This window comes from Polypterus senegalus, chromosome 5 (assembly GCF_016835505.1).
Source record: "Polypterus senegalus isolate Bchr_013 chromosome 5, ASM1683550v1, whole genome shotgun sequence".
NCBI lineage: Eukaryota > Metazoa > Chordata > Cladistia > Polypteriformes > Polypteridae > Polypterus > Polypterus senegalus.
Genome location: NC_053158.1, coordinates 144,077,740 through 144,104,263, shown reverse-complemented (window position 1 = coordinate 144,104,263; position 26,524 = coordinate 144,077,740). Strand labels below are relative to the sequence as shown.

General features: G+C 37.5%; 1 protein-coding gene across 4 annotated transcripts in view; it reads right to left on the bottom strand.

The window, feature by feature from the left end:
- exoc2 (exocyst complex component 2) overlaps positions 1–26,524 on the bottom strand; it is a 301,075-nt gene that overhangs the window by 185,062 nt on the left and 89,489 nt on the right. For all 4 annotated transcript variants that reach the window (XM_039753430.1, XM_039753429.1, XM_039753428.1 and 1 more), the window contains 5 exons: positions 24,298–24,378; positions 12,150–12,295; positions 11,548–11,629; positions 10,339–10,441; positions 2,760–2,878 (listed from right to left, as the gene is read on the bottom strand). In XM_039753430.1, the coding sequence (XP_039609364.1) occupies positions 2,760–2,878; positions 10,339–10,441; positions 11,548–11,629; positions 12,150–12,295; positions 24,298–24,378 (531 nt within the window). The remainder of the gene's footprint in view (positions 1–2,759; positions 2,879–10,338; positions 10,442–11,547; positions 11,630–12,149; positions 12,296–24,297; positions 24,379–26,524) is intronic.

The following is a 26,524-nucleotide window of genomic DNA, read 5'->3' as shown; positions in this document are numbered from 1 at the left end:
GCCACTCAAAGATATTCACAGAGTTGTCCTGAAGCCACTCCTTTGATATTTCGGTTGTGTGCTTAGGGTCGTTGTCCTGCTGAAAGATGAACCATCGCCCCAGTGTGAGGTCAAGAGTGCTCTGGAGCAGGTTTTCATCCAGGATGTCTCTGTACATTGCTGCAGTCATCTTTCCCTTTATCCTGACTAGTCTCCCAGTTCCTGCCGCTGAAAAACATCCCCACAGGATGATGCTTCCACCACCATGCTTCACTGTAGGGATGGTATTGTCCTGGTGATGAGCGGTGCCTGGTTTCCTCCAAACGTGACTTCTGGCATTCACAGCAAAGAGTTCAATCTTTGTCTCATCAGACCAGAGAATGTTGTTTCTCATGGTCTGAGAGTCCTTCAGGTGCCTTTTGGCAAACTCCAGGCGGGCTGCCATGTGCCTTTTACTAAGGAGTGGCTTCCGTCTAGCCACTCTACCATACAGGCCTGATTGGTGAATTGCTGCAGAGATGGTTGTCCTTCTGGAAGGTTCTCCTCTCTCCACAGAGGACCTCTGGAGCTCTGACAGAGTGACCATCGGGTTCCTGGTCACCTCCCTGACTAAGGCCCTTCTCCCCTGATTGCTCAGTTTAGATGGCCAGCCAGCTCTAGGAAGAGTCCTGGTGGTTTCGAACTTCTTCCACTTACGGATGATGGAGGCCACTGTGCTCATTGGGATCTTCAAAGCAGCAGAAAATTTTCTGTAACCTTCCCCAGATTTCTGCCTTGAGACAATCCTGTCTCTGAGGTCTACAGACAATTCCTTTGACTTCATGCTTGGTTTGTGCTCTGACATGAACTGTCAACTGTGAGACCTTATATAGACAGGTGTGTGCCTTTCCAAATCATGTCCAATCAACTGAATTTACCACAGGTGGACTCCAATTAAGCTGCAGAAACATCTCAAGGATGATCAGGGGAACAGGATGCACCTGAGCTCAATTTTGAACATCATGGCAAAGGCTGTGAATACTTATGTACATGTGCTTTCTCAATTTTTTTATTTTTAATAAATTTGCAAAAACCTCAAGTAAACTTTTTTCACGTTGTCATTATGTGGTGTTGTGTGTAGAATTCTGAGGAAAAAAATGAATTTAATCCATTTTGGAAGAAGGCTGTAACATAACAAAATGTGGAAAAAGTGATGCGCTGTAAATACTTTCCGGAGGCACTGTAGTTTTGTGCAAAATTAACACTATTAATTACCTAATTCTCTGGAATACAGTATGTGTATAGTAAAAGCAATACTATATAAGATAAAGGAAAATATGCCTCAAGATGAGTCATTAGTTATGTTAGATACAACTACATACAGTTAAAACGAGTCTATTGTTACAAAATAAGCACATCAAAGTAGGCTGGACATACAAGAACCAAGTGTACTCTGTACACATGACAATAAAACTGCTGCTACCTTGGAATACAGAATAAACCAAGGCTCGTATTAATTCAGGATATCAATCAACTTTCTGAACCTACTTATTCACATTCAGGGTCAAAGGGATATTGATATACAATATGAAATATTCTTAATAAAATTAAATATATAAACCTTTAAAGATATTTGAACCACTACTGAATCATACACATTTTTAACATTAGAAAAACAGCACTTCAAAGCAAGTAAATGAAATGTAAAATGTCACTACTCGCTAATTGTAACAGAAAAAGAATATTTGTGCAAGACAAAGTTAAAGAAAATAATCAGAAATAGTAAAGAGTAAATTTAAAAATACAAGTTATTCATCTGTCTATCCAAAGTGTTCAGATCTAATTATGTTACAACATGGAGTCTTTAATTTAAATTTCTTGCCATTCTTCAAAAACAAAAGCTCTATAATGTATGAGGAAACACAAAAAATGTACAATTCCTTAATAACTAATGATAAATAAAAATTAGAAATGTTTCCATTATTTCACACCCTTTAGTGAATATTATGATTTATCACAGGCAGAAGGCATACGTTATGTGGATGCTACCTAGGCACAGACACAGATAACAAATATCCTCACTCGGACTGAGGTCCTAACTTTGACTAAGTAACTCAAGAATATTAAGCTTTTGTTTTTAATTATTCCAGTATGGTGCTGGCTGTATGTTTTCTCTAACCATTCAATGAAAAGGTCTACTTGATCCCAAATCAGATGTACAGTATTTTGCTGAATAGTTGAAGCAATTTCCTCAAGGATTTTTCTGGGTCTGCCACATCAATTTTACCCTTTATCTTCACAAGTATTCAAGGACACATATTCTGCCACCAAAATGATGTGTGGTATGTATGTTGGTCTCAGGATGGCGTAAAGTGTTAAGGCTTGTTCTAAAATTATTTTTGCTTTGTGATTAAATTTGGTCTTATTAGAGTAGATGATCATGTTGTCCAAATTTCCCAAGATGCCTTCTGATAAACTTCAGTTATTAATTTGGTGTGAATCTTTTTGTTACTGGCTTTTATTTTACTTGTTTATCATGAAGAAATTTTTGTTACTGGCATAAATAAGATTTTTTGTATTATTCAACTGCAAACCATTCAGAAGTATTGTAGCGCAAGAAAAAAGGTTAAAAAGTCAAGGTAGATTAATGTAATAGTTATGATTGTTGTATCCCAATTTCTATTGACGCAACGTGTGATAATTTGTCAATGGGATATATTTTACTAGGGTGATAAACCAAGTTGAATATTCATTATTTCATATTACAGAAGAAGCAGATGAATTAAAATGAAAAATGTTACCTTTATGTTCTGTAACATAAGTGTCTTTACAATTTTGCATCAACTTCAAAATCCACTTGTGTTGTGCCACAATGCACTGCCATGCTGGATCACCTGGAGCATGGAGGTCGGACAGGTATCTGAAAAAAATGAGTTTGCATTGGTAATGCATACAATTGTAACGGCCAAGTCAAATCGGCAGCTACACCACCAAGACCCGTGGCCTGGCAAGCTGAGGACATTAGACCCGGCAAGCCGTATTTCTTCCAAATAAACTTACCCCAATCGCTGATCAAAAATAAGCCAACAAACAAAACAATATGTAAAACAATAAAGTGAATATATACAGTACACCCCCAAAATTTGCGGGAGTTACGTTCATAGAGCACCCGCGAATTGTGAAAAGACGCGACTTTTGGATGTGGTTAAAAAATGCCTTTTAAATGCTTATTTTTATAGTTTAAACCCTAAATACAGTACACCCCCAAAACACTTTAATTTCGTTGCAAACTCAGCTTAATATATCAATACATTACCTAAAAAATTACCATAATACATTACCTAAAAACAGAATGTAAAGATAAATCTGAATACTGTACAGTACTGTACTGCTATGTCTTCCGCGGTGCTAGAATGTAAAATACCGATGTTACCGCTATACGTACTGTAATTCATGCAAGCACGTTTTCTTTGGTATGCGCTGTCTTTTTCTTTGTTATAAGTAAATACATAATAATTTCATTTAATTAAAATACAGTAAAATGTACGGGTACTCACCAATGACGAATGATATTGATGGTGATGATGATGAAGTAGCTGTGCAGTACAGAGGATTTAAAACTCCTCGGGTTGCACCTCTTCTTCAGGCGCTTCAGGAGGTGTATCTTTGGACGGGTTTTCTTCTGGTGGGGTTTCATGTTGGCTTTTCTTTATAGGTTTCAGGAACATTTTATTGGGAGGTTGCTACATTGTCTCCTGTAGCGAACGCCTGGTACAATATCCGCGCTTTTTCACAGATGATGCTACCGTCCAAGGGGATGTTCTTCCTGCAGTCAGTGATCCACAATGCCAAGGCAGATTCCATCCTGACGATATTTTTATTCCTTATGGTCGTTACCTTTTTGGCATTATCACAGAAATTTACAGATAAGGCACTCTAGATTGCTGCTTCATTCTTCTTTATGTAGCGGACGATGCTTTCATTAATGCCATAGTGGCGCGCTACTGCAGCATAGCTTTTTAGTTCCCAGAGCAAATCCAGAAGTTCAACCTTCTCCTGGAGTGTTTTAAACTTCTTCTGGCGCTTAGGCTCAGTGCCAGAAGCCTTAGAAGGTGCAGGGCGATTCGGCGATATTGTGTGAGTTTAAGAATAACAAAATGAATACAATAACAATGAGGACACTCAGCTAGAGTCCTGTCACAGTGCAGTAATCAATCAGCAGCAAGGAGAAATGAATAATGCTCTCGGATTGGCTACTTTCACCATCCCAAACTGCGTTTCCCTCAGTGATTGCTTCCCGTTCTCTCTACAGCACAGTATCGCCACGAAAAAAGCCATAAAAAAATTGCGGAGGATATTTGCGTTTTCTGCTAACAATTAATAGGAAAAATCCGCGAACGACTGAGTCCGTGAACCCTGAACCACGACTTCGCAGGGGTCTACTGTACTGACGAAAAAATAAATGAACAAACTCCAAACAATATACAGTATATATCACACCCTAACCAACCCCAACATAACACTCAACCCCAAAAGTGTCCGGTGGAAAGTAATAATAAAAAGAAAAAGTGCAGCACAAAGTTAACATATAATACAAACCCTCCCTTGACCCGACAATGAACACGAACTCAATAAGACAAACAGAAAGTATGAAACGCACATAAAAGTCCAGGAGATTTAACAGAAAATGGATAATGTTTGTGAACCTGGTTCAGCTGGAAAAATAGTCCTACGGAAAGTACACAGATGAAAATGATGGCTTGCTCCTTTCCTCACACAACAAGAAACAGTCTCACCATGTTTATCCTTGGTACGTGGCGTGATCCAGAACCCCGGGGTTTGGCGGTACAAAGCTGTTGTTGTCGGGCATTGAAAGTGGTAGGTAGACAAAGGTGTGAATGATTTGAAGCGGTGCTTTCTCCTGTCTCTGTAGCGGAATGGCGGTCTAGTTGAACGAGATTTTTTTTTTTCTTTTTGTCCTTCCGTTTAAATAGCAAATGATCAGATGCAGGTGATGAAATTGACAGGACCAATTATCGTGAGGGGCCACAGTTCCACAGTGTTATCCTTCCCCCCATTGTTTCCAGGGGAGCATATTTACATACAATCAGACCATGTAAACAGGACAACGCTACGAAAGACAGGACTCAGCACAAAATACATTTACGATGGCATTAATAATGATGTGTTCATATAAAGACATCTAAATATTTTTAGATTTTTTCCATTTAAATTGCCTATTTTATAAATACTGATTTTAGTAATAAAGACATGCATGTACTTCCATAGGTTAGCGTTTCATTCCTAGCCTGGTAAATGGGGTTAAGTGTGGGCTCACTGTGGGTAAAAGTATCAGAAGAGTAGAGTAACGTGAAAAAAACATACATTAAGCTAGTATGAAAAATTCTGGGAAAACAAATGACATTAGGTGCTTTTCCACCACCAGAACTTTTCATAGGAATCAAGGATTTTCTTAAAAAACTCAGGAACATTTGTATCATTCCCACAGCAGGAACTCGAGTCATTTGTAGTACTTTTGCTTTTTTTTTCTTTTCATTCAAACAGTAATTATCGTGGGTGGGGCTCAGGCGATTTGTTCTGCTTGGTTAACCATAACCATTTATGCCATCTTAATAAACTGGTAGTAGTTTGGACTTTTACAGAATTATAGGAGAAGATGGAGCATCACACTTCACACTGCATTACTCTTTATAGCTGTCTCCCTGGTGCGCTACACTGTACACCACATAAAGCAATTTCTGTGGGGGCATTCGCTACATACTTTACATAAGATTACAGTTCCTGTTGCGCACACAACAAGCAAAAGTGTACAGGGACCACATGTGTCCAGGGCCTACTTCATACAGGAACTCATTGGTTCCTGAAAATAAAGCTCTTGCACAGGAAAACTGCTGTTATGACTTTAGGGTTAATTGTTCAATGTATTAATTTTAGTGGGTGTATGAACGTAAAATGGATTTCTGGGGGTAGATGCATCACAAAAAATTATTTAAATTCACCATTTTAAATAAAGCATTTCATGTCTGTTGCTGTCCCCTAATTTCCATTAATAAAACACTTTAAGACACATTTGACAAAGATAAAAAAATTGATTTCTGAAGGATTTCTGAACATATGAATAAGTGCACCTTTGAACTTCACTTTACATTGTGTACATTCTTGTTTAACTCTCAGCTTAGGTGCAGTTTCAGTGAAGTCTGTATATTGTAATTTTTATAATATTTAAATAATCCAATTGATTTTAAATATATATGAAAGTGTATAAAGGTGCAAGAAAGAAGCTTTTTTAAGTGAATTTCAGTCCTGCTTATTCTTTTCTTTGCCACATACTGGTATTTATGCGATTCATGCTTGGCAATGGTCACAATCAAATTAATTTAATATGGGAATAACAGGACAAACTCCTATGCAAAACGTGGTTTTACACAGAAAAGATGGATAGTGAACTTTTGCTACTGCTGTTTTATTGTCATTTTCTAAGCTACACATTTCCTTCTGTAGGATACCTTATGCTAGTAAACTATACAGTTTCAATACTGCATGGATGAGAAACATGTGTGCTCTTGAATCATGCAGATATAGAAGAAAAATAGGGCAACTTTCAAACAAGTTAGATAAAGAAATGCATTCACTCTAATTGAAATACATCTTTTAAGAAGAGAACCATATTAGAAGCTACTGTACAATGGACAAGTCTGTTGTGCAAGGCAACAAACAGACAGAAACATTACTCCTTTACATTGTGCTGCTTAAGAGCACAATGTATCAGTTAGCCACATACATCACAAACACTCTCAGCTGGGACCTTAACACCACCTATATCAATAAAAGGCACAGCAGCGATTATACTTCTTTCACCAACAAAAGAAATTAAATATTTCCCAGTCAATCCTAGTTCAATTTTACAAAGCCATAATTGAAAGTGTAATCACATTCTCCATTGTTGTCTGGTTTGGTTTAGCAATGGCACACTCCAAAAATAAATTACAGTGTGTCATGAGGTCTGCTGAGAAAATAATTGGTTGTACCCTTCCATCTGTTGCAGACCTGTATACATCTTGTGTTACTAACCATATCAAAAGTATCATCACAGACTCATTTCACCCTGCTGATTACTTTTCCATAAACTCCCCTCTGGTAAATGCTTCAGGTAAATTAAAACTAAAACTAACAGACACCTCAATAGCTTCTTTCCCAAAGCCATAGACCTCTCAAACCAGTAACCTAGCCTGACATCTTTCTCAATTCATTCATTCTGTCAGATATGGTATGAATGTGTGTGAGTACGTGCATACACACTACACACTGATACAGTACTTTCATATCATTATTTGCATATCTCGGTTCGCCACATTGGTATGAAAGCTGTTTTTCCTACTTATACGAGCACTTAGTTTGTATATTCCTCTCGCTCTGTTTTAAATGTTTCTTCTCATAGTATAGCTTATTCACTACATGCAGCAGATCACAGACTGCTGTGACACCAACATTATTACTACATGTGATAATTCATGATCTTTGCAAACCATTATTTTACACGCTATTTGGAGACAGAAAAAAAAAATCAGAATTTCCTTATATTAATTTGTAATTCTATTATAATACTGCATACAAACGACTTTGACAAAGACAAACTGTAACAGGTTTGTGACATGGTATAAGTTATAGGATGCAGGTAAGTATCAGAGATGGTTAACCCTGAACTACTCGCACCATTTCTCATTTCATAAGTACTCGTGTGGAGTACTTTATGCACCAGTGTTAAAATGGCTATTTATATGCATGTTGTGGGGTTGTAATATAAAATATTACATTAAAAACATGTGCAGTCTAAAATTATTGTAATTTAATACCATATTACTGAATAGTATGACACAGTCTAGGACAATCTGAAAATAAACATGATCCACTTCTCCCGTGTTCATTCGTCAACAGTCACACTTTCATCCACTGCAGGATTTACACATGTATCACATATCACTTCAGTTGTTGAATATTCTTTGCAGACAAACTCATTGCAAAAAGAACATCTCATCGTTGTCTTACATACGTAAGTACTCGCACTGTGTTCCAAATGCACCGTGTATTCACTCATAAAACTAGCCGGGGAGGGAAACCACTGCAACACTGTACTTGTAGTGAATCAAGCACAGGATAGATGGTGGATGCTGCTGGTAGGTACATGTAAAAGGACGATGGACCAGTGCAAGTAGTTAAGGGTTAAAAAGAAGAGAACTGCATACCACTTTACCTCAGTAAGAAGAATAATGTATGCACCAGACTTTTACAGGAAAGCAAGACTGAATTTGAAAAGGTAATTTGGTCCCACTTTTCTTCCCAATTATTTATATGTATTATTTCCCAAACAATCTTTCTAATAATAAAAAAAATATCGACAAAAGAAAATTGAAAACTGAAGTTAAACAATGATGGTGAACTGGATCACTTTTTGTGTAAAAGTCCTACTTTGAAATAATGATCTGAATAGTAATGTAGGCTCCAGGTGTAATAAAACAGAATGGTCAGCTCTGTCCCAAGCAGTACCCTGAGTTAATGACAAATTAATGTACAGTATATGTATTTTTTTAGCTTGAGTAACACTGGTTTTTTGGGTTTTATTTTGCCAACATAAGTAAATATTGCTAAACTGCTAGACACCTATTTGAAAAAAATATTTTGGTAATTGTCTTTGAGAAATATCTTGTAAATTAGCAAATCATTTTTTAAAATTACTCTATTACTGTGCTCAGTGCGGTCATAAGAGCATACAATATATGAATGAATGTGCCAAATTTCCCCCTGGGGACAAGTTAATTTGTTTGTTTGTTCTTTCTCTATCTAACATCTGTTCGAGGATTATTATTGTTGTTACTATTTGTTTTACTGTTTGTGTTGTAGCCTCTAAGTTGTTTGCCTCTAGTGATTATAACAGATTTGTGCTTATGTAATTCATTGACTCTATTGTTAAAAATTAGAATTTTTTCAAGTATTGCTTAACCTTCCCATTAGTCTTTTGGAGCCATTTAAGTCCAACACAAATCAAAACCTATATTTTTAGTACCAAACAAAAGGGAACCTCCATTCAACACTTCCGTCAGCATATTTAAAGATATATTCGACAACACATCACAAACTTTATTGAAAGCACAATAAAAGTCATCAATGGATAGAGATTAAACTGAAAAAAAAAACCTAAAACAATCATATCTGTGTGCAGAATGTAGGAGCCAGTAACCCAGTACTTTAGTACTTATGCATGTCTTTGTGGAAGTAGAAGAAAAACCCATTTTGCATGGGAGAACATGCAAACTTCACATACAGAACAATGTGCAAACATGGAAATACATCAATCATCCTTTGAAGGACTTGGGTGCAATGTCATAATCTAAAAGCCATTACTACTGTAAAGCCAATAAAGTTCTTACAAAATAAAAAAAGGTCAAAATGTATCCAAAACAACCACTTTGTTTCTTAGTTTCACAATTTCATATTAGTTATATTAATATTGCTAGGAAGTAGAATTGATCAGTTCACTTCTTAATCATTAACAGCAATTTATGTTTTTACCACTGAATAGTACACTAGAAAAGGATAAACATTACACAGTATCACACATAAAATATTTATTAAAAGGATAGAATTCAGTTGTATACATTTTTGTTGAGTATCTGTCTATAATGTTTTGATGCAAGGTTTTATCTTGCATGTGCCCTTGAAATGTATTATTATTACTGTTTGCATTTTCTACAAAAGAAATTTAGTTTGAATTTTCTCTGTGAGGATAATAGCCTGAAAAGCACACATCACATTCACACACTTCAGAATAATACTAGTTCAAAACCTATAAAGTATGAACAATGTTCAACTTAAATTCAGTAATTTAAGAAAAGATTGTAGACAAGTCTTCAACTGGGTTTGGACAGGTACTTTACAGATAGAATGCTATTTAAAACTTTCACTTTGTGGAATTTGAACCTAGTACACTCATATTAATGATAATTTTTGAAATGATACAATTGCCTGTGGTGCAGTTCAGACAAGGTACCACAAGATAACACAGCATTCTTCATTCATTATATTTGGTTACATCTCTATATTTAAAGCTTCTCCAATTACATTAATTAATTTGCTTCTCACTAATTTTAAATCTGAGATGTTAAAAAATATATCAGCAATAAAGGCTGTTGATTCTTTTCTTTTGTTGAATTCAGGGGAAAATATACTATGTAATACAAGCTGAATTTGAAAGACTTGTGAAGTAATCCATCCTTTATCCTCTACGCCAAAACAATGAACATTTACCACTCTTACTACAGCTACAGGTCAAGTCAAGTAAGGAGCTGGTTCAAAATGTGTTACCTAATATATCTCTTCTGATCCACCAAGGTAGATGGAGTCTGCAGAAGTTTATCAAGAAGAAGTTTTCTTAAAGCATCAATACGGGTCTCTACTTCAGCATAAACTAGAGAAGAAAAAAAAACACAATTAACCACATTCTCAAAACATCAGTCGCAACTCTGGAGTTGTACTTGGACTTGGGCTAAATGTCCAAGCTGGATGCTACTGATAACACACACTAGAATCCAAGACACAAAATTAATCTCATGGGTTCTGTTTTACAGGGTGATTATTTTGTCTATTGCAAGGGTTCATGTTATCAGCTAGTCATACTATTTCAGTCTATCAGACGAAGATGCAGCATCAGGACATTAAAAGACAATTTATAGCTTGTATTTTAAACAAAGTTTTATAACAAAGATAGCCTTTTTGTTCAGGTGACAATTTAATATGTATACTGTGTGTATTGTCCGAAGGTTTACTCTCTGAATTGTTCATAATGACATGATTATGGTGTGGCCACCAGGGGGCATACCAGCTCCCCAAACCTAATACAAACTGACACTAGGCACAAAACCAGCAACACACATGGATTGATTTTGATGTGGGGAAAAGCTTTACCTTTGTTCCTCCTCCACTCCTTCAGCAAGCTTCATCCTCCACCCCGAATGAAGGCAGGTGGCTCCTTTTATACTGTACGTGGGAGTACTCTATATGCCTCAGTAGCGAGGTCTAGAAGTACTCCCAGGTGTGGTGGAAGGCTCTACAGTTCCCCCTGGCAGCCCCCACAGAACCCAACAGGGGACTGGAGGAGGCAGCAACCTGTGCATTTCTGCTCCACAATTCCTTCATTTACAAAGATGCCCTGGCCAGGTAAGAACCCTGGATTTCTGTCACAATGGTTATTATATTTTTTTTTTGTGATGAGAGACATTTTGAGTAAGAATCTCAGTTTGTTTCTACTTGTTCATATGGATACGGAAATAAGAGAAAACTGACATATGCCCTTCACATTAATAATAAAAACTGAATAGGTCCAGAAATTAAAACAAAAATCATTCAGTAGATACTTTTGCTTATTCTGTTTTATTTTGTGCTTTCTCTATGCTTTCCTATACTCTGGGTAGGTTGCTACATTGTACGTCTACAACCTCTTTCATTTAAGGGTGACACCACAAATCTAAAACAGAAGAAAATATAAATAAAACAGGATAGGAGATCTAACAATACCTTTTTTGAAAACGTGTACTTCCGTATTTCCAAAAAGAGATTTAGCCTTCTCATAGTCATTGATGACAACATCATAGTCACCCTAGACAAATCAAAGAAAATGAATATTACATTTAAAACCAGTATACTTTTATTAAAACAAATACTACCATTGTGAACAAAGACCATTTTTTTTATAAATATTCATTGACTGCATTTGCTACCGTATCTTAAAGACATTTTAGAAAAATCCCTTTAAACTAAAAATGTTAATTGTTAAAATGTCCTACAGTACTCTGGAAATGTTAATTCACAACAAAAAGTCATAAGTAGGCTAACTCTCAAAGGTTTAGTTATAGAAGAATTGGAAGAATTAAAGTGTACAGTATATCACAAACTAACTATATGCTAAACTAAACAAAAACATAAGGTATAAAAATGAAAGAGATAGGTGTGCAACCCATTATTCTCAGCCTGGTTAGGAAATGAATGACACTATTAAAAATCCATAATCATCTAGTGACCATGCAACTTACATGAGATTTTTTTGTACTTTTCTATGTCCACCAGTACCAAGATAATTTCTCACAAACACTTCAGTTTTATGAATCATACAGTATTACCTTTTGAATATTCCTCTCAATATTCAATGGCAAGTTAAACAAGAACTTGAAGCGCTGAAGAACATTGAGAGCATTTCTTGTAGAATCTGCTTTGTCCTTGCGACCCAAAACCTCCTGGAATAAAGTATCAGCAGAAACACTGGCTCCTATAAAATAAAATACAGAAACATATTTTGTATCAAAATAGCTTTGGTAGGAATATATAACAATTCACAAACAGCTAAATCATGCAGTACCTTAGTTAGTTCTTCTACACACAACTGTAATACTTTCCAAAATTGAGCCAAGACCTTTAGTGCACTTTGCAACATTATGCATTTTCTCCAAAGTGTTCTTTTTTTGATAAACCACAAACATCGACCTTCAACTCATTTCAAACAACAAATTTACCAGTTCAGGTGATGATCAGTTATAGCATGCAGCAAAAATAAAGTGTTATCACTTTTGGTTGTAACAATCTGAGAAAATCTTTTGGGATAGCGATGGGGATTTGTGACCCATCAATTTCACTGCCTCACTGAGGAACACCCCACCCCATCTCCATCTCCTTTCAAAGATATACAAAATTTTCTTCCTTCGTGATAGACTGACGTACGTCTTGTGCAGAGATGATCACAGAGCATTGAACACACTGGCTTACCAATGGTTTGCTTATTCTAAAAAGACTACATAGGATGTTAAAGCTAGCAGCAGTGGCAACAATCCTTAATGTCATTAAAACTTGTTTTCAAGAATAATTTGCACAAAATGAGAAAAGCCACACAAGTGGATTCATCTTAACAAATTACAACAGAAATATAAATAAAATACAGGAAATATAAGGATGCAAATAGGAAATTCTATTTTATTAATCTGTACCTTAAAATGGCTCAATAGTTATATATATTTTAAAATAAAATGTACTTAATGTAGCTCTTCTTCAAAAAGGTTAACGACTCCTTAGGTACTTCAAAAAGCTAATCCACCACACAGATATAAAAAGTAAAAAGGTCAAATTGTTATCTTTCCCACATAACAGAGCAAAACACAACTTAAGGGATATTTAAGAAAAATAACCACTTAACAGGTGCACATTATTTTAAGTCTTTTAGAATTATCTACAAATACAAGCTGACTTTAGTGAAGGTAAGGAAAACATTTCAAGTAGATAAATAATTTTTTGTAGTGTGAATGTACATTATGTGATTTTAGACTGACTTCCAAGCTCATGATTGCTTTCTCAAATTGGCACAAAATCACAAGTTGTAAAATCACTGCTCACAAGGTATGAGAGAATCATTCCAATGCATTCCAAGAGGCTTACAGGTGCAGAATTGTTTTCTAACACTAGATTAGATAAACTTTATAAATCCCATGGGAAATGCAAATGCATACAGCAAAAAAAAAAACAGGTATTTTTTGCTTAAACTCAACAAGTGTGAGATGTCATAGAAGCAGTTTCTGTACTTCAGTTCTTTTGACCATTCAGGAAATTACTCTATGTTTAGGCTTTATCAAACATGACCGCAAAATGTTTGTGGAAGCACAGGAAGGAGGATAGACTGGTTGATTTGTAAGAACCAATCTCTTTATGATGGTTCTTTGGAAAAACATCAAGATCACAGACCTCATGCATAAACGGTGTGCGTAGAATTCACACTAAAACATGGCGTATGAACAAAAGTGGAAATGTGCATACGCACAAAAAAATTCAGATTCAACTTCCACGCACTTCTGCTACATAAATTCCGGCCAGCCTGAAAAGTAACACTTGTGCACACGCCTGCCGCCCCACCCTGACTCCTCCCAGAATTGTGCATATTTTTATATGCAAATCAATATAAATAGCCCCATAAGTTTAGCGTTCTGTGAAAAGACAATGGCAAAAGCATGGGGAAAATAGAAGAATTTCAGCAAATACAAAGTGGAGGCAAGGGAAAACTTACTATTTGTTGGTTTAAGCAGTGGTATAAACAATAAAACAAAAGTAACTTGATTGAGTGACAGAGTGACGGAGAAACTCGAAAGTTCAAGTTCAGAAAGTCGCCCACTGCCCAAAATAAAAAAGAACTTGTCAGATATCAAAGTCGCCTTAGAAAGGCGAATCATTGCCCACCATCTGAATGTCATACAGAAGCAAATTAGAGTAAAGAGAAAAGAAAACAAATAGGGACACAGTTAAAAAGGTCAAACTGTCCACTTCAATCTTGTAGCTTATTTTCTCATTAAAGTAGACTGTCATAATCTTCAATTTGAAATCGTTTAATTTACTAGTTTCTCAAATCCCATCATAACTAAAGTAGCATGTTAAATGCTTCGTATTCTGTGTTCTATGTAATCTGTGTGTGAATCACAACGTGCTTCTTAACATTAGAATTACCAGAGCCTACGAAAAAACTTGTAGATCCGTCCCACCTAAAACCGCTTCACACCTCTACGTCAGCGTCTTTTGTCCTTTGAATGTGTTGATAAGCTGCAAACAGCAAGCAGTCTGCTATCACATCCCCCACCCTGCACAGTCTTCTCAGCTCAAGTCTGTTTACCTGCGTGTCAGTTGCTTAGAGTTGTATAGAGTGAGAAGTCAAGCAAAATTACACTTTTTATAAATATTATATTGTTATTTGGAACACTTGCATTTCATGTGTGTTCCGTGTCTACAACGTTCTATACACAGTAAACACATCGTTAAAGCAGAAACGTTTTTCATGTTTTAGTAATGATTCACAAAATGTAGACATGAAGTGTATAATGTGTGAAGCCTGAATTCCAAATGTCAAAGAAACACTTTCACAGAAGATACAAGTATAACAGAACAAATGCGCTTTTTTCCATGATTATAACCGAAGAAAAAGAAATCAGGTTAGTGTTGCTTGTTGTCCTGACTTCTCGAGTAGCGTACTGATTAGAGCTGCTGACTCCAATTCAGAAGGTTCTGGGTTCAAGTCTTAACATCTTCCAAAATAAATGTTTTGAGTAGTGAGCTGTTCTTATTGTTAATATTATCCATGGTGCAATGCTAAGAACTGCTGATTCCCAATCAAAACCTTCTGGGATGGATGCTGGCAGCTTCTCAAGTTTACCGTTTTGAGTTAAGAGCTGCCCTTATTGTTAATATTATGCAATAGAAACATACATTTGATTTGCGTCTGTAACAGCCGCTGTAAATGTATAGTACTTGCCAAAGTTAGCGTCTTTTATTAAAAAAAACATACATTTGATTTGCGTCTGTAACAGCCGCTGTAAATGTGTGACCCGACATTTGTGCAATAGACATATGAGCACAGACAAAATAGCGCCGATTAAAACGTGGCGTCAAAATTGCGCAGACAAAATCGTCCCGACAAAATCGCGAAAGTTTAATTAAATATGAATTACTACTTTAAAGCATATATGTTTATTTTAGAAGTCAATATTATGAGACGCGGCATTCCATCAGCACAGCACGCAGATAGTCCTTAAGATCACGCCCTGCATATGTAGGAAGAATTGCAGCAAGACGTCTTGATAGTTGAGCGTATTTACACTTGCTGACTGCCTGACTGCTGGTAATTCCGCTTTGTATACAACGCGTTATGCCAGCCCTCGACTGTGTTATTTGTTCGCGGCATGCCATCAGCAGTTATAACAGTTATAACCTAGCACATAATGTGTACATAATGCGCACGTACTCATCCCACTCTCTTGGCCCCTCTCGCGATTTTGTCGTGGCGATTTTATCGGCGCACATTTGTCGAAAACCAGTTAGCGGGTTTGTCGGCGCTCATTTGTCCATTGCGGTTTTGTCGGGATGCATATGTCTATTGCGCTATTGTGGGTGAACCCTGTAAATGTATAGTACTTGTCAAAGTTGCCGTCTTTTTTTAGTTTTATTCTCACTCACGTTCATGCTGAACATTCCAAATTTAACATTCCAGCTACACATTTCTTTCAGTATCTTCAAATTAGGAACTTTGTTAAACAGAACCTACCCGATTTTCCTCATCTTGCACCTTTGTCTATGCTGGAAAAAATATTGCTCAAATTCAAGGACTCAAGGATACAATCTCTGCAATATATAAAATTACTAACAAAATACCCGCACTTCGCAGCGGCGAAGTACTGCCATAAAATTTTTATTAAGAAGAAAATTAAACCTTTTTAAACTGAGGGAAAATACCAATAGTTATTTGTTATGGATCTCTTTGTATACCACGTTTTCAGTTCGGCCCTCCGGTTGTAATGTGACCAAGCTGTGCGCTGAGCATACTCTTGAGCATGCAACGTACAGTTGGCCATGTGAAAAGTAATCTTGTTTCAAATCTCACAGCTTGGATTGCTGCTGTCATAATCGGTTTGAGTTTCACGGTTTGTTTCAATTACGACAGTATTTGCAGTAATTGTATTGAAGTGACATTCGGCATCTGTCAAGCATTGAAAGCATACAAGCGGTTTCATCGATAACTTCACATCCAGCTTTTGAGAGTTTAAACATTCATAAACATCAAAGTGTCCACTACTGAAATCGTCACCTGTGAATCTAAGATATTTAAGAGGCATTGGCTGTTGTCCAAAGGTGTAAAATATTTAGCCATTTCAGTACACTTGAAAGCGACAACCAAACAATTCAGCGGCAGCCATCAACTCACATGCAGAACCATAGGTGAAGGGCTTAAGCATTTCACTGTTATAGTGCTCCTGTGTAGTATAATCATCTCCTGTACCGTCATCAGTTCACACCTTGAACCTGTCCCAGTCATTCAATACATAAGACACAATGTTCCTCCGGATATCAAGAGTGAGCCTGATATGGCCGTGCAATATGTAACAAAGAGAATGGAAAAGGTAGTTGCCATATCCGGGCATGGAAACCAGTCGGTAAGTGACAGTTCTTTATCATACCACAGAAATAAGTACGTACATCGGTTTCGGTTAACGCAGGGAAGCCGCCTACCAAATTTCATGAAGATGGGGTAAGCCTTCTACCTACACGGGAAGTTGGAAAATTAGTGACGTTGGAAAGTTCAATATGGCGGCCGACAGTGGCATCATACCACCGAAATAAGTATGTACATCGGTTTCGGTTAGCGCAGGGAAGCCGCCTACCAAATTTTGTGATGATGGGGCGATAAATAAGAAAGTTCAAAATGGCGGACGTTGTCAACCATTATGACTGTTACGCGCAGAATTTCGAAATGAAACCTGCTTAACTTTTGTGAGTAAGCTGTAAGGAATGAGCCTGCCAAATTTCAGCCTTCTACCTACACTGGAAGTTGGAGAATTAGTGATGAGTAAGTGAGTGAATGAGTGAGTCAGTGAGGGCTTTGCCTTTTATTAGTATAGATTTTACAGTCCCTCCCTTTCAAAGATCCAAGAGGACACTGGGAAAAAGATCGCTTAATCAATATATCAGAAAAGGAGTGGAAACTAGCAATGCAGAGAATTCACTCAAGCTCCATAAGCGAAAAGCATACAATTATTCAACTCAAAATTATATATCGAGCACATCTGTCTCGCCTACAACTCTCCAAAATGTTTCCAGGGCAAGATTCGACCTGCGAACGCTGCAATCAAGTCCCAGCCTCACTGGGTCACATGTTTTAGGCCTGCACCAAATTAACATCATTCTGGACCAAAATTTTTAAGTGCCTTTCAGACAGCCTTGGTGTCACAATCCCTCCTAACCCATTAACAGCTGTGTTTGGTGTTCTTCCAGATGGGTTTAAAGTGGAGAAGGTCAAACAAACTAGGATTGCATTCACTACACTTTTGGCATGCAGACTTATTTTGCTAAACTGTAAGAATCCTAAGTCTCCTCTTTTAAGTCAGTGGGAAACTGATGTTTTATACTATTTGAAATTGGAAAAAATCAAATAATCAGTTAGAGGATCTGTATAGATTTTTTTCAAAAAAAGGCAGGATCTAATCAGTAATATTTTATTACCGAGTTTTCCGGAATGTGCTCTTCAATTTTACCCAGCACCTGTCGCAGCTCAAGTTGCATCTCCTATCACAGCCTTTCATTTGCCTGTTGCAATTCCAGCCGCTGCGTTTTATTTGCTTGTTGCAATTCCTGTCGCAGCCATTCATTTGCCCGATTCCACTCCTGTCTCAGTTTTTCATTTGCCTTTACCCTTGCTTTCTCATTAGCCTTCTCGCTTTTCTTTATATCTTGCATGAGCTCAGCGAACATCACCTGCAGTTTAGACATTTCAATTGTGCTTTCTTGTACTGTAGATGAAGCAGCAGGCTCTACTGTAGCCGGTGTCCCCGCTGCTCCCGGCTCGCGAGGAGTAATTGAAGGCGTGGACTGCAAGGCCTTTTCCAGTTTCAGGTGATCTTCTCAAATTGGCGAGCTATCGAGATCTGCACTCACAATCGTACCTTCGCTCCCTTTTTCGCTTCTCAGCCAGCGACGATGTAGCGGACGGTGGTCCCGAGGAGTCTGTACTTTCGCCAATCTGATCCAGGTCTGTCTCTGAAAGGCCGTATCTTGAACTAGGGCTTGCTGATCTTAGCTTGGGTGTAGCTTTAGTTTTCGATTCTTTCGGACCCCCTTTCTTGTTGGCCATGTTTATATGTGCTTACATATACTGTAGCAGTCCCTCTTGGGTTGAATAAATACAGGATATCTCAGTATAATAAGCAAATAATATGAAAAATAACACTGCACCTAGCGGAGCTCCACTTCAGACGTCCATCTCTCGAATCGGACGAGACCAACTAACAATAAAATTAATTAAAAAAAAAAAAAAAGAATAAAACTGAATAAAAAAAAATTCACATCCAAAGTCATTCTCAGTCACGCTCAACACTCACATCCACGTCCACAGCTTTCCCAGTCTCGTTCGTGCACAAGATCTGACACGGTTTTCAAATAAAGAGGGGGTGTAACAAAACACGTTTGTACCACGTCTTTATTTGAAAACGGCGTCAGATCAGAAGGGTGGGGGGTGTGTGTCTGGAAGCTTGAACATGAATCAGACAAAACTGAGGTGCTGCACTGAATAAGCTCCAGTTTTATTCTGTCAATGACAATCATGCTCCAATTCTCGCCCCACCTCTTCTGATCTGACTCTAAGTAACAGCGCCAGCGTAATTTTACACCTGATCTGATGCTGTTCATTTTCAAATAATATTGCATTAGTGCGTTGATGTTTTCTGATTAATTTTATACCCAATGTCCCATATATTTGTACACACTCGCCCCAATCTGACACTGCTGCTTTCAAATAAAGATGCACTATAACAGAGGTGAACGCAGATAAGAGGAAACAGAAGCCCTCCCCACAAGAAACGTCCACTCACATATAAGAACAACGCAGCTGCACCAGGCATAAAGGCGAAAGTCCGGCGTCATCCTGCCAATCACCTGTCCTTCAAAGAAACAGCACGGCTTAAAGAGCTCGCCAACGCTACACCGTCCAGATCTAAACACTAGCATGGTGTATGTGCCCAAAAAAAGTCTAACCGCATTCTCGTACCATTGCTCGCGTACTAAACTGTCAGCAGGTATTTTTCGTGGCATTACACATATAATTTGTGAGCAAACCCTTGACGATCAAACAGAGGAAGCTCTGCAGTATACTTGTGACTTTATGCTGTAGGAAGATACAGTTGTGGCCAAAATTATTAGGCCCCCTTATGAAATTAGGCAACACTCCTGATTCCAATATGAAAATGACCATTAACAACAAATGTTTGTTTTTTAAAGTGTATCTGTGTCCAAAATAACAAGGTCCACTAATTGTAGTTTGGATATTTTATTGACACACTGAGTGGAAACAAGAAATGGCAAAAATGAGACATCCAAAATTATTAGCCCCATGCCCATTAATAGTCAATACTGTACCCTTTTTGAGCCACAACTGACAACAATCTATTAGAGTAGGTCTTTACTAGATTAGCACAGGTCTCCTGAGGGATTTTGGTCCATTCCTCCATTGCAAATTTTTCTAGCTGGTCCAAATTGCGTGGTTTCCGAACATGGACATTCACTTTGAGCACTCGCCACAGATTCTCAATGGGATTGAGGTCTGGGCTCTGTGCGGGCCACTCCAAGATCTTGGTTTTAGTATCCTTGAAAAACTGTTGAACTAATTTTGATGTATGCTTTGGGTCATTGTCTTGTTGGAAGACCCAGCGACGACCTAAGCCTAGACTACGAGCAGATTTCTGCATATTCTCCCTCAGAATGTCAACATAATTTTCTTTTTCATGATGCCATGCACCCGAACAAGGCTCCCTGTGCCTGAGGCTGCAAAACAGCCCCACAGCATGATGCTCCCACCGCCATGTTTAACTGTGGCAACTGTGTTCCTAGGGTTGAAGACCTGTCCCTTTCTTCGCCAAACATAAGCAACATCCATGTGCCCAAACAGTTCCAGTTTAGTCTCATCAGACCAAAGCACAGACTTCCAAAAATCATCTTTACATTTCAAATGTTCACGGGCAAACCTCAGTCGGGCTGTGATGTGCGCTCTTTGAGTAAAGGGGTTCTTCTGGGACGATGGCCGTGAAGCCCACCACGGTGAAGAGCCCTCACAACTGTGTTCCTTGAAACATCAACTCCAGAAGAGGCCAGGTCAGCAACAATCATCTTGGCAGAAGTCCGGGGTTCCTTGTTGACATCTCTGACTATTTTTCTCTCCAGAGTTCTTGAAATCTTGCGCTTACGCCACGCCAGGTTTGTTTCTAACAGAATTTGTCTCCTTGTACTTGGCAATGATGCAACGTACAGCAGTTCTAGACACTGTGAATCGCTTGGAAATGGCAGTGTAGCCTTGCCCCTTATCATGAGCCTCTACTATCTTCTTTCTGAGCTCCAGACTGATTTCCTTTGTCTTTGGCATGGTCAGTAACAGTAGTCCCTCTCATGTGTTCAAGAGCCCTGTTCCTTGGGAGTCTTTTTATGCTGATTGAGTGTTGTTAGGATTCAATTGATTGCACAGGTGTGGTTTCAAAGCTGATTGGTTAATTATTGTAGGTGTGTTTTGAAAACAAACATTAACATGGGGTTAATATTTTAGACCACCCCATTTTTTACTATATTTGATATAAAGCAAGACAAAAATATATTTTATATTACAAAATGTATCAAAAGCTAGTAAATAGCACTGGTGGATGTTTGATTATATCAAGTTTCATCAATGTTGCAAACTTTGGGAAGAAGGTTAGGAAAATGTTCCATGATTCCAGGGAGGCTAATAATTTTGGCCTCAACTGTAAGTAAATAAAGTAAAACTAGTAAAACTAAAAAAAGACGCTAACTTTGACAAGTACTATACATTTACATCGGCTGTTACAGACGCAAATCAAATGTATGCTTTTATTGTATAATATTAACAATAAGAACAGCTCACTACTCAAAATGTTTATTTTAGGAGACGTTAAGACTTGAACCCAGAACCTTCTGAATTGGAGTCAGCAGCTCTAACCAGTACACTACTTGAGAAGTTAGGACAACAAGCAACACTAACCTGATTTCTTTTTCTTCGGTTATAATCATGGAAAAAAGCGCATTTGTTCTGTTATACTTGTATCTTCTGTGAAAGTGTTTCTTTGATATTTGGAATTCAGGCTTCACACATTATGCACTTCATGTCTACATTTTGTCAATTATTACTAAAACATGAAAAACGTTTCTGTTTTAACGATGTGTTTACTGTGTATAGATCGTTGTAGACATTGAACACACATGAAATGCAAGTGTTCCAAATAACGATATAGTTTTTATAAAAAGTGTCATTTTGCTCAACTTCTCACTCTATAAAACTCAAAGCAACTTACACACAGATAAACAGACTTGAGCTGAGAAAACTGTGTGGGGTGGGGGATGTGATAGGAGACTGCTTGCTGTTTGCAGGTTATCAACACATTTAAAGGATAAAAGACGCTGACGGAGAGGTGTGAAGCGTTTTAAAGTGGGACGGATCTACGGGTTTTATCGTAGGCTCTGGTAATTCTAGTGTTAAACGGACTTTCTCTTACGCTGACAGAACACAAAATACATTACATTCATTATATTACAGCTCACTGAACAATTTAAATACCAAGATGTATACTTGATATAATTTTTATGATGATAGGAATTAAAGCATGTATTAAACATGAGTGCACAGTGGCGCAGTGGTAGCGACGCGCTGGCACCCCCTCGAGAGATTGTTCCTCCCTCAGGCAAAATGCTTGCTGCGCCATGCGCACACTCAATTAAATAATTTATTGCAGTAGTACTGCCTCTTGACACATGCTAACCTCCAATTCCTGTCCTTCCTTTTCTTTCTCCAAGTGACCAATTGCCACACAATAAGTTGTTTAATAAATTTAAAAAAATTTAAATGTCTAAGCTTAGAACGCTGATTCCTCAAAACTTTTATGGAACACTGAAATATCTTTGCGGTACATGGTTAATTATTCAATCCATCCAGGGTCGCACCATTCCCAGCAAGCATACAGCGCGAGGCAGGAACAATCCTTGAACGGGGCACCAATTTATCTGTATAATGTAATATACATACTTTACTGCATTTCATCTTAAAAATGATATCAAGAGCTCCAAGACGATAGTGCTCGTCATTATTTGTAAATATGTGCTCTCTTCTATTGAATTTAATTGAATTCCTTTATTCTTATTGTATGGTACAATAAGATTCAATATGCAAATCCTCCATAAACTTATTATCCTATAAAATGATAAAATAACAGCAATAATAATATGATAAAAAAAACATTTGCAAGCATAAGTGGCTCAAGTTGTGCAATATTACAACAGTAGTGCAAGTTTAAAGTGAGGTAGTTGTACTTATTAGTACAAACAGTTCTACCAGGAGCATTTGATGGACTGATTGAGTGTTGGACTGATTACAGCTGGATGAAACTACTTCTGAACCACCAGGTCCTGAAAGGAAAGGCTTTGAAGAGTCTGCCGTATGGAAGTTGTTCAAATAGACTGTGCATATGGCAGAGGTAGCATGTGCTAGTCGTGTATCCCGATAAACCTCTCTCCAATCAGCTAATGTAGAGCTGTGATTCCACGCTCAGATACAATGGGTTAAAATACTCTGAGTGGTGCACCGAGATCAAAAACATTAAAGCAGAAATAGTATTTGGAATATGTTGGCAATTACGTGCACCATTATATTGTTAAAGGTTGGTTACAATCAGATGTCTTAAACTAATAAAAATTATGCGGTTAATTTCAGTGTATTTCATAAAGCCACATCAGTGATGTGAATCTAAAAAATAAAGGGAAACCACACAGGAACAGTAGCACTGCTTTGAGGCTGGGTGCCGTCAGTTTGCAAAACTGAGCCAAAAACTTGCGTACGCACAGGTTAAGGCTGGCGTGAGATTGTGCGTGGCTTTACGCCAAGTTTAGTTTTTATACATGGTGAGCATGGAAACGGGTGTACCAACATTTTTGTGTGTACACACCTTCCATACAAGAGGCCCCAGGTCTTAAAATAAAACACAGTAAGGAAAATTTTCCAGCAGCTACAAATTACTGATAGAACTGCATGTTTGTACTAAGCATAACATTTCCCTTTTCTTTTTTGTGGAATTCACTCAATGTTGTTTGAAAAAAGAATTAAATTGTTTGGGTACTGTAAATTCTCACCTAATGTCCCCACCACACAACTGCATGAGACAATGAAATCATTGTATATGCCTACTTTCATTCACTTTGAACTGTTAGAGGACATCTGATCTCCAGCACAAAATTGCATAGTGTGATACCCACCCCTGTTGAACATGTTCCCAGAGGTGTGTGTGTGTGTCATTTAGCAAATTTTAAACTGCACACACCACTGCAACCCTAACGCAGATCTGATGTAATTTTGAGCATATTTTTGTCATTTTAAGCTAGGAAGGTGGGACCTTTAACATACCACTTGTTGTCCCACTCATTCATATTTTTAAAGTAACTCACTGAGCACCTTTTCTCATCTATTTACAACTATATCCTTTCTGTTCTCCACTTCTATACATCTGTAAGTGAAAGTTGTGTGCCATTTCTCAAACATACTTCTTAAATACAATTATTTGATGAATAAATTGCTTTTTAACAACATTCTAATATTCAGGGTTTTTTTTAAACAAATAACTTTGTTAAACTAAATGGAGTCAAACAATCAATAGACATACAAAAGAATTTTAAAAAGCAAACAGGGAAGGCTGAAAGACAGAGACTTACTGTTCAATACATTTTCCAGTTTACGCGTCATTGAGCCTTCAACTTTTTCTGTTCCATCCACTTCTAGCTTTTGGTGAATGGCTGAAAATCATGCAAAAAATGATCTTGTGGTTAAACTTAAATATCATTTACTGAAAACAAATAAATTGTACATGGCCTTAAACAGTGTCTTTATGACCAATTCAGATTGCAGATAAAATGTACTGTTACACCACATAATCTGATTTGCCTGCCAAATCTGAAAAACCACATCTGTATGCTACATCTGAGAACTTTAAAATACATAATACATTTTTCATTCTGTGATGGTATGCTTTGTTGTTTAAGTCATTGACAGAATTGTATTTCAAATAATTTAACATCTAGGAAGAAATGCCTGCTTGGCAAAGTGTATCAAAATGTTTGTGTCAAAATCTAAAGGTCAAAAAGCCATAAATAAACTGAGCCACACTTTTAAGTTGCCAGTAGTATGTTATTAACATGGTTTAATTTCTATGAATGACATTGCATCATCTACTAAAAGAGGCAAGACAGGGAAAACAAAAATGGCACAAAGGAGAGGCAAAAGGGAGAGATGGAGAGGATGAACCAGAAAAGCAAGAAGGAAAGATGGAGTGGGGAAGACTTGTGGAAGTTAAAGAAGTGTTTCTTTAATCAGTTGTTGAAATAATGTAGGTGTCTCTTAAATTCCTAAATATCATTGGCCACAGTTAAACATAAATATCAAAAACAAGTCTATAAAAATGTGCTACATTTGTAATTTTATGGGAGAACTATAGTTTTTTGATAGCATGGTTGGAATAATTAAAAAATTGTTGTGGATCAGATTGGACTCCAAGCACTTTATACTTTAAATCTAGCCAATTTCACCCTCAAACACATGGGCTGGACAGCAGACCTTGGTATCTCTTTTTTATTTAGAAAGGGGAGGGAGTAACTGTGGTAGAAACCAACATCTTAATTAAAGAAAGCTACTTATCCTCTAACAGGACAAATCAGTAATCAAGCAGGAGAAAAGCTGTTCATTGTATTTTTTAACACTAGAATTGCCAAAGCCTACGAAAAAACTTGTAAATCTAGCCCACCTTAAATCCCTTCGCACCTCTCCATCAGCGTCTTTTGTCCTGTAAATGTGTCGATAAAGACAAGCAACCTGCTATTCCATCCCCCCACCGCCGCAGAACGTGCACAAAGTTCTCCCAGCTCATGCCTTGATTATCTGGGAGTGAAGTGGAGTTTTAGAATGGAAATAATAGATTGTTATTTGGAACACGTGCATTTCATGTGTGTTCCATTTCTACAATAATTTGTGTAAATACATTGTTAAAATAAAAATGTTTTTCATATTTTAGTAATAAATGACACAATGTAGGCATAAACTATATAATGTGTGAAGCCTGAAGTCCAAAGATCAAATAAACACTTTCAGAAAACATTCAAAGACGATACAACTTCTGTGGTGTAGCGGTAAAAATTGCTGACTTGTAATCAACAGTTCCTGGTTCAATCCTGACTGCCTCTTATATTTACCGTTTTCAGTAGTGAGCTGCTCTCTAAAAGTATGTGAACCTCTAGGATTAGCAGTTAGTTTGAAGGTGAAATTAGAGTCAGGTGTTTTCAATCAATGGGATGACAATCAGGTGTGAGTGGGCACTCTGTGTTATTTAAAGAACAGGGATCTATCAAAGTCTGCTCTTCACAACACGTTTGTGGAAGTGTATCATGGCACGAACAAAGGAGATTTCTGAGGACCTCAGAAAAAGAGTTGTTGATGCACATCAGGCTGGAAAAGGTTACAAAACCATCTCTAAAGAGTTTGGACTACACCTATCCACAGTCAGACAGATTGTGTACAAATGGAGGAAATTCAAGACCATTGTTACCCTCCCCAGGAGTGGTCGACCAACAAAGATCAGTGTAAGAGCAAGGCGTGTATTAGTTGGCGAGGTCACAAAGGACCCCAGGGTAACTTCTAATCAACTGAAGGCCTCTCTCACATTGGCTAATGTTCATGTTCATGTGTCTACCACCAGGAGAACACTGAACAACAATGGTGTACATGGCAGGATTGCAAGGAGAAAGCCACTGCTCTCCAAAAAATACATTGCTGCTCGTCTGCAGTTTGCTAAAGATCATGTGGACAAACCAGAAGGCTACTGGAAGAATGTTTTGTGGACGGATGAGACCAAAATAGAACTTTTTGGTTTAAATGAAAAGCATTATGTTT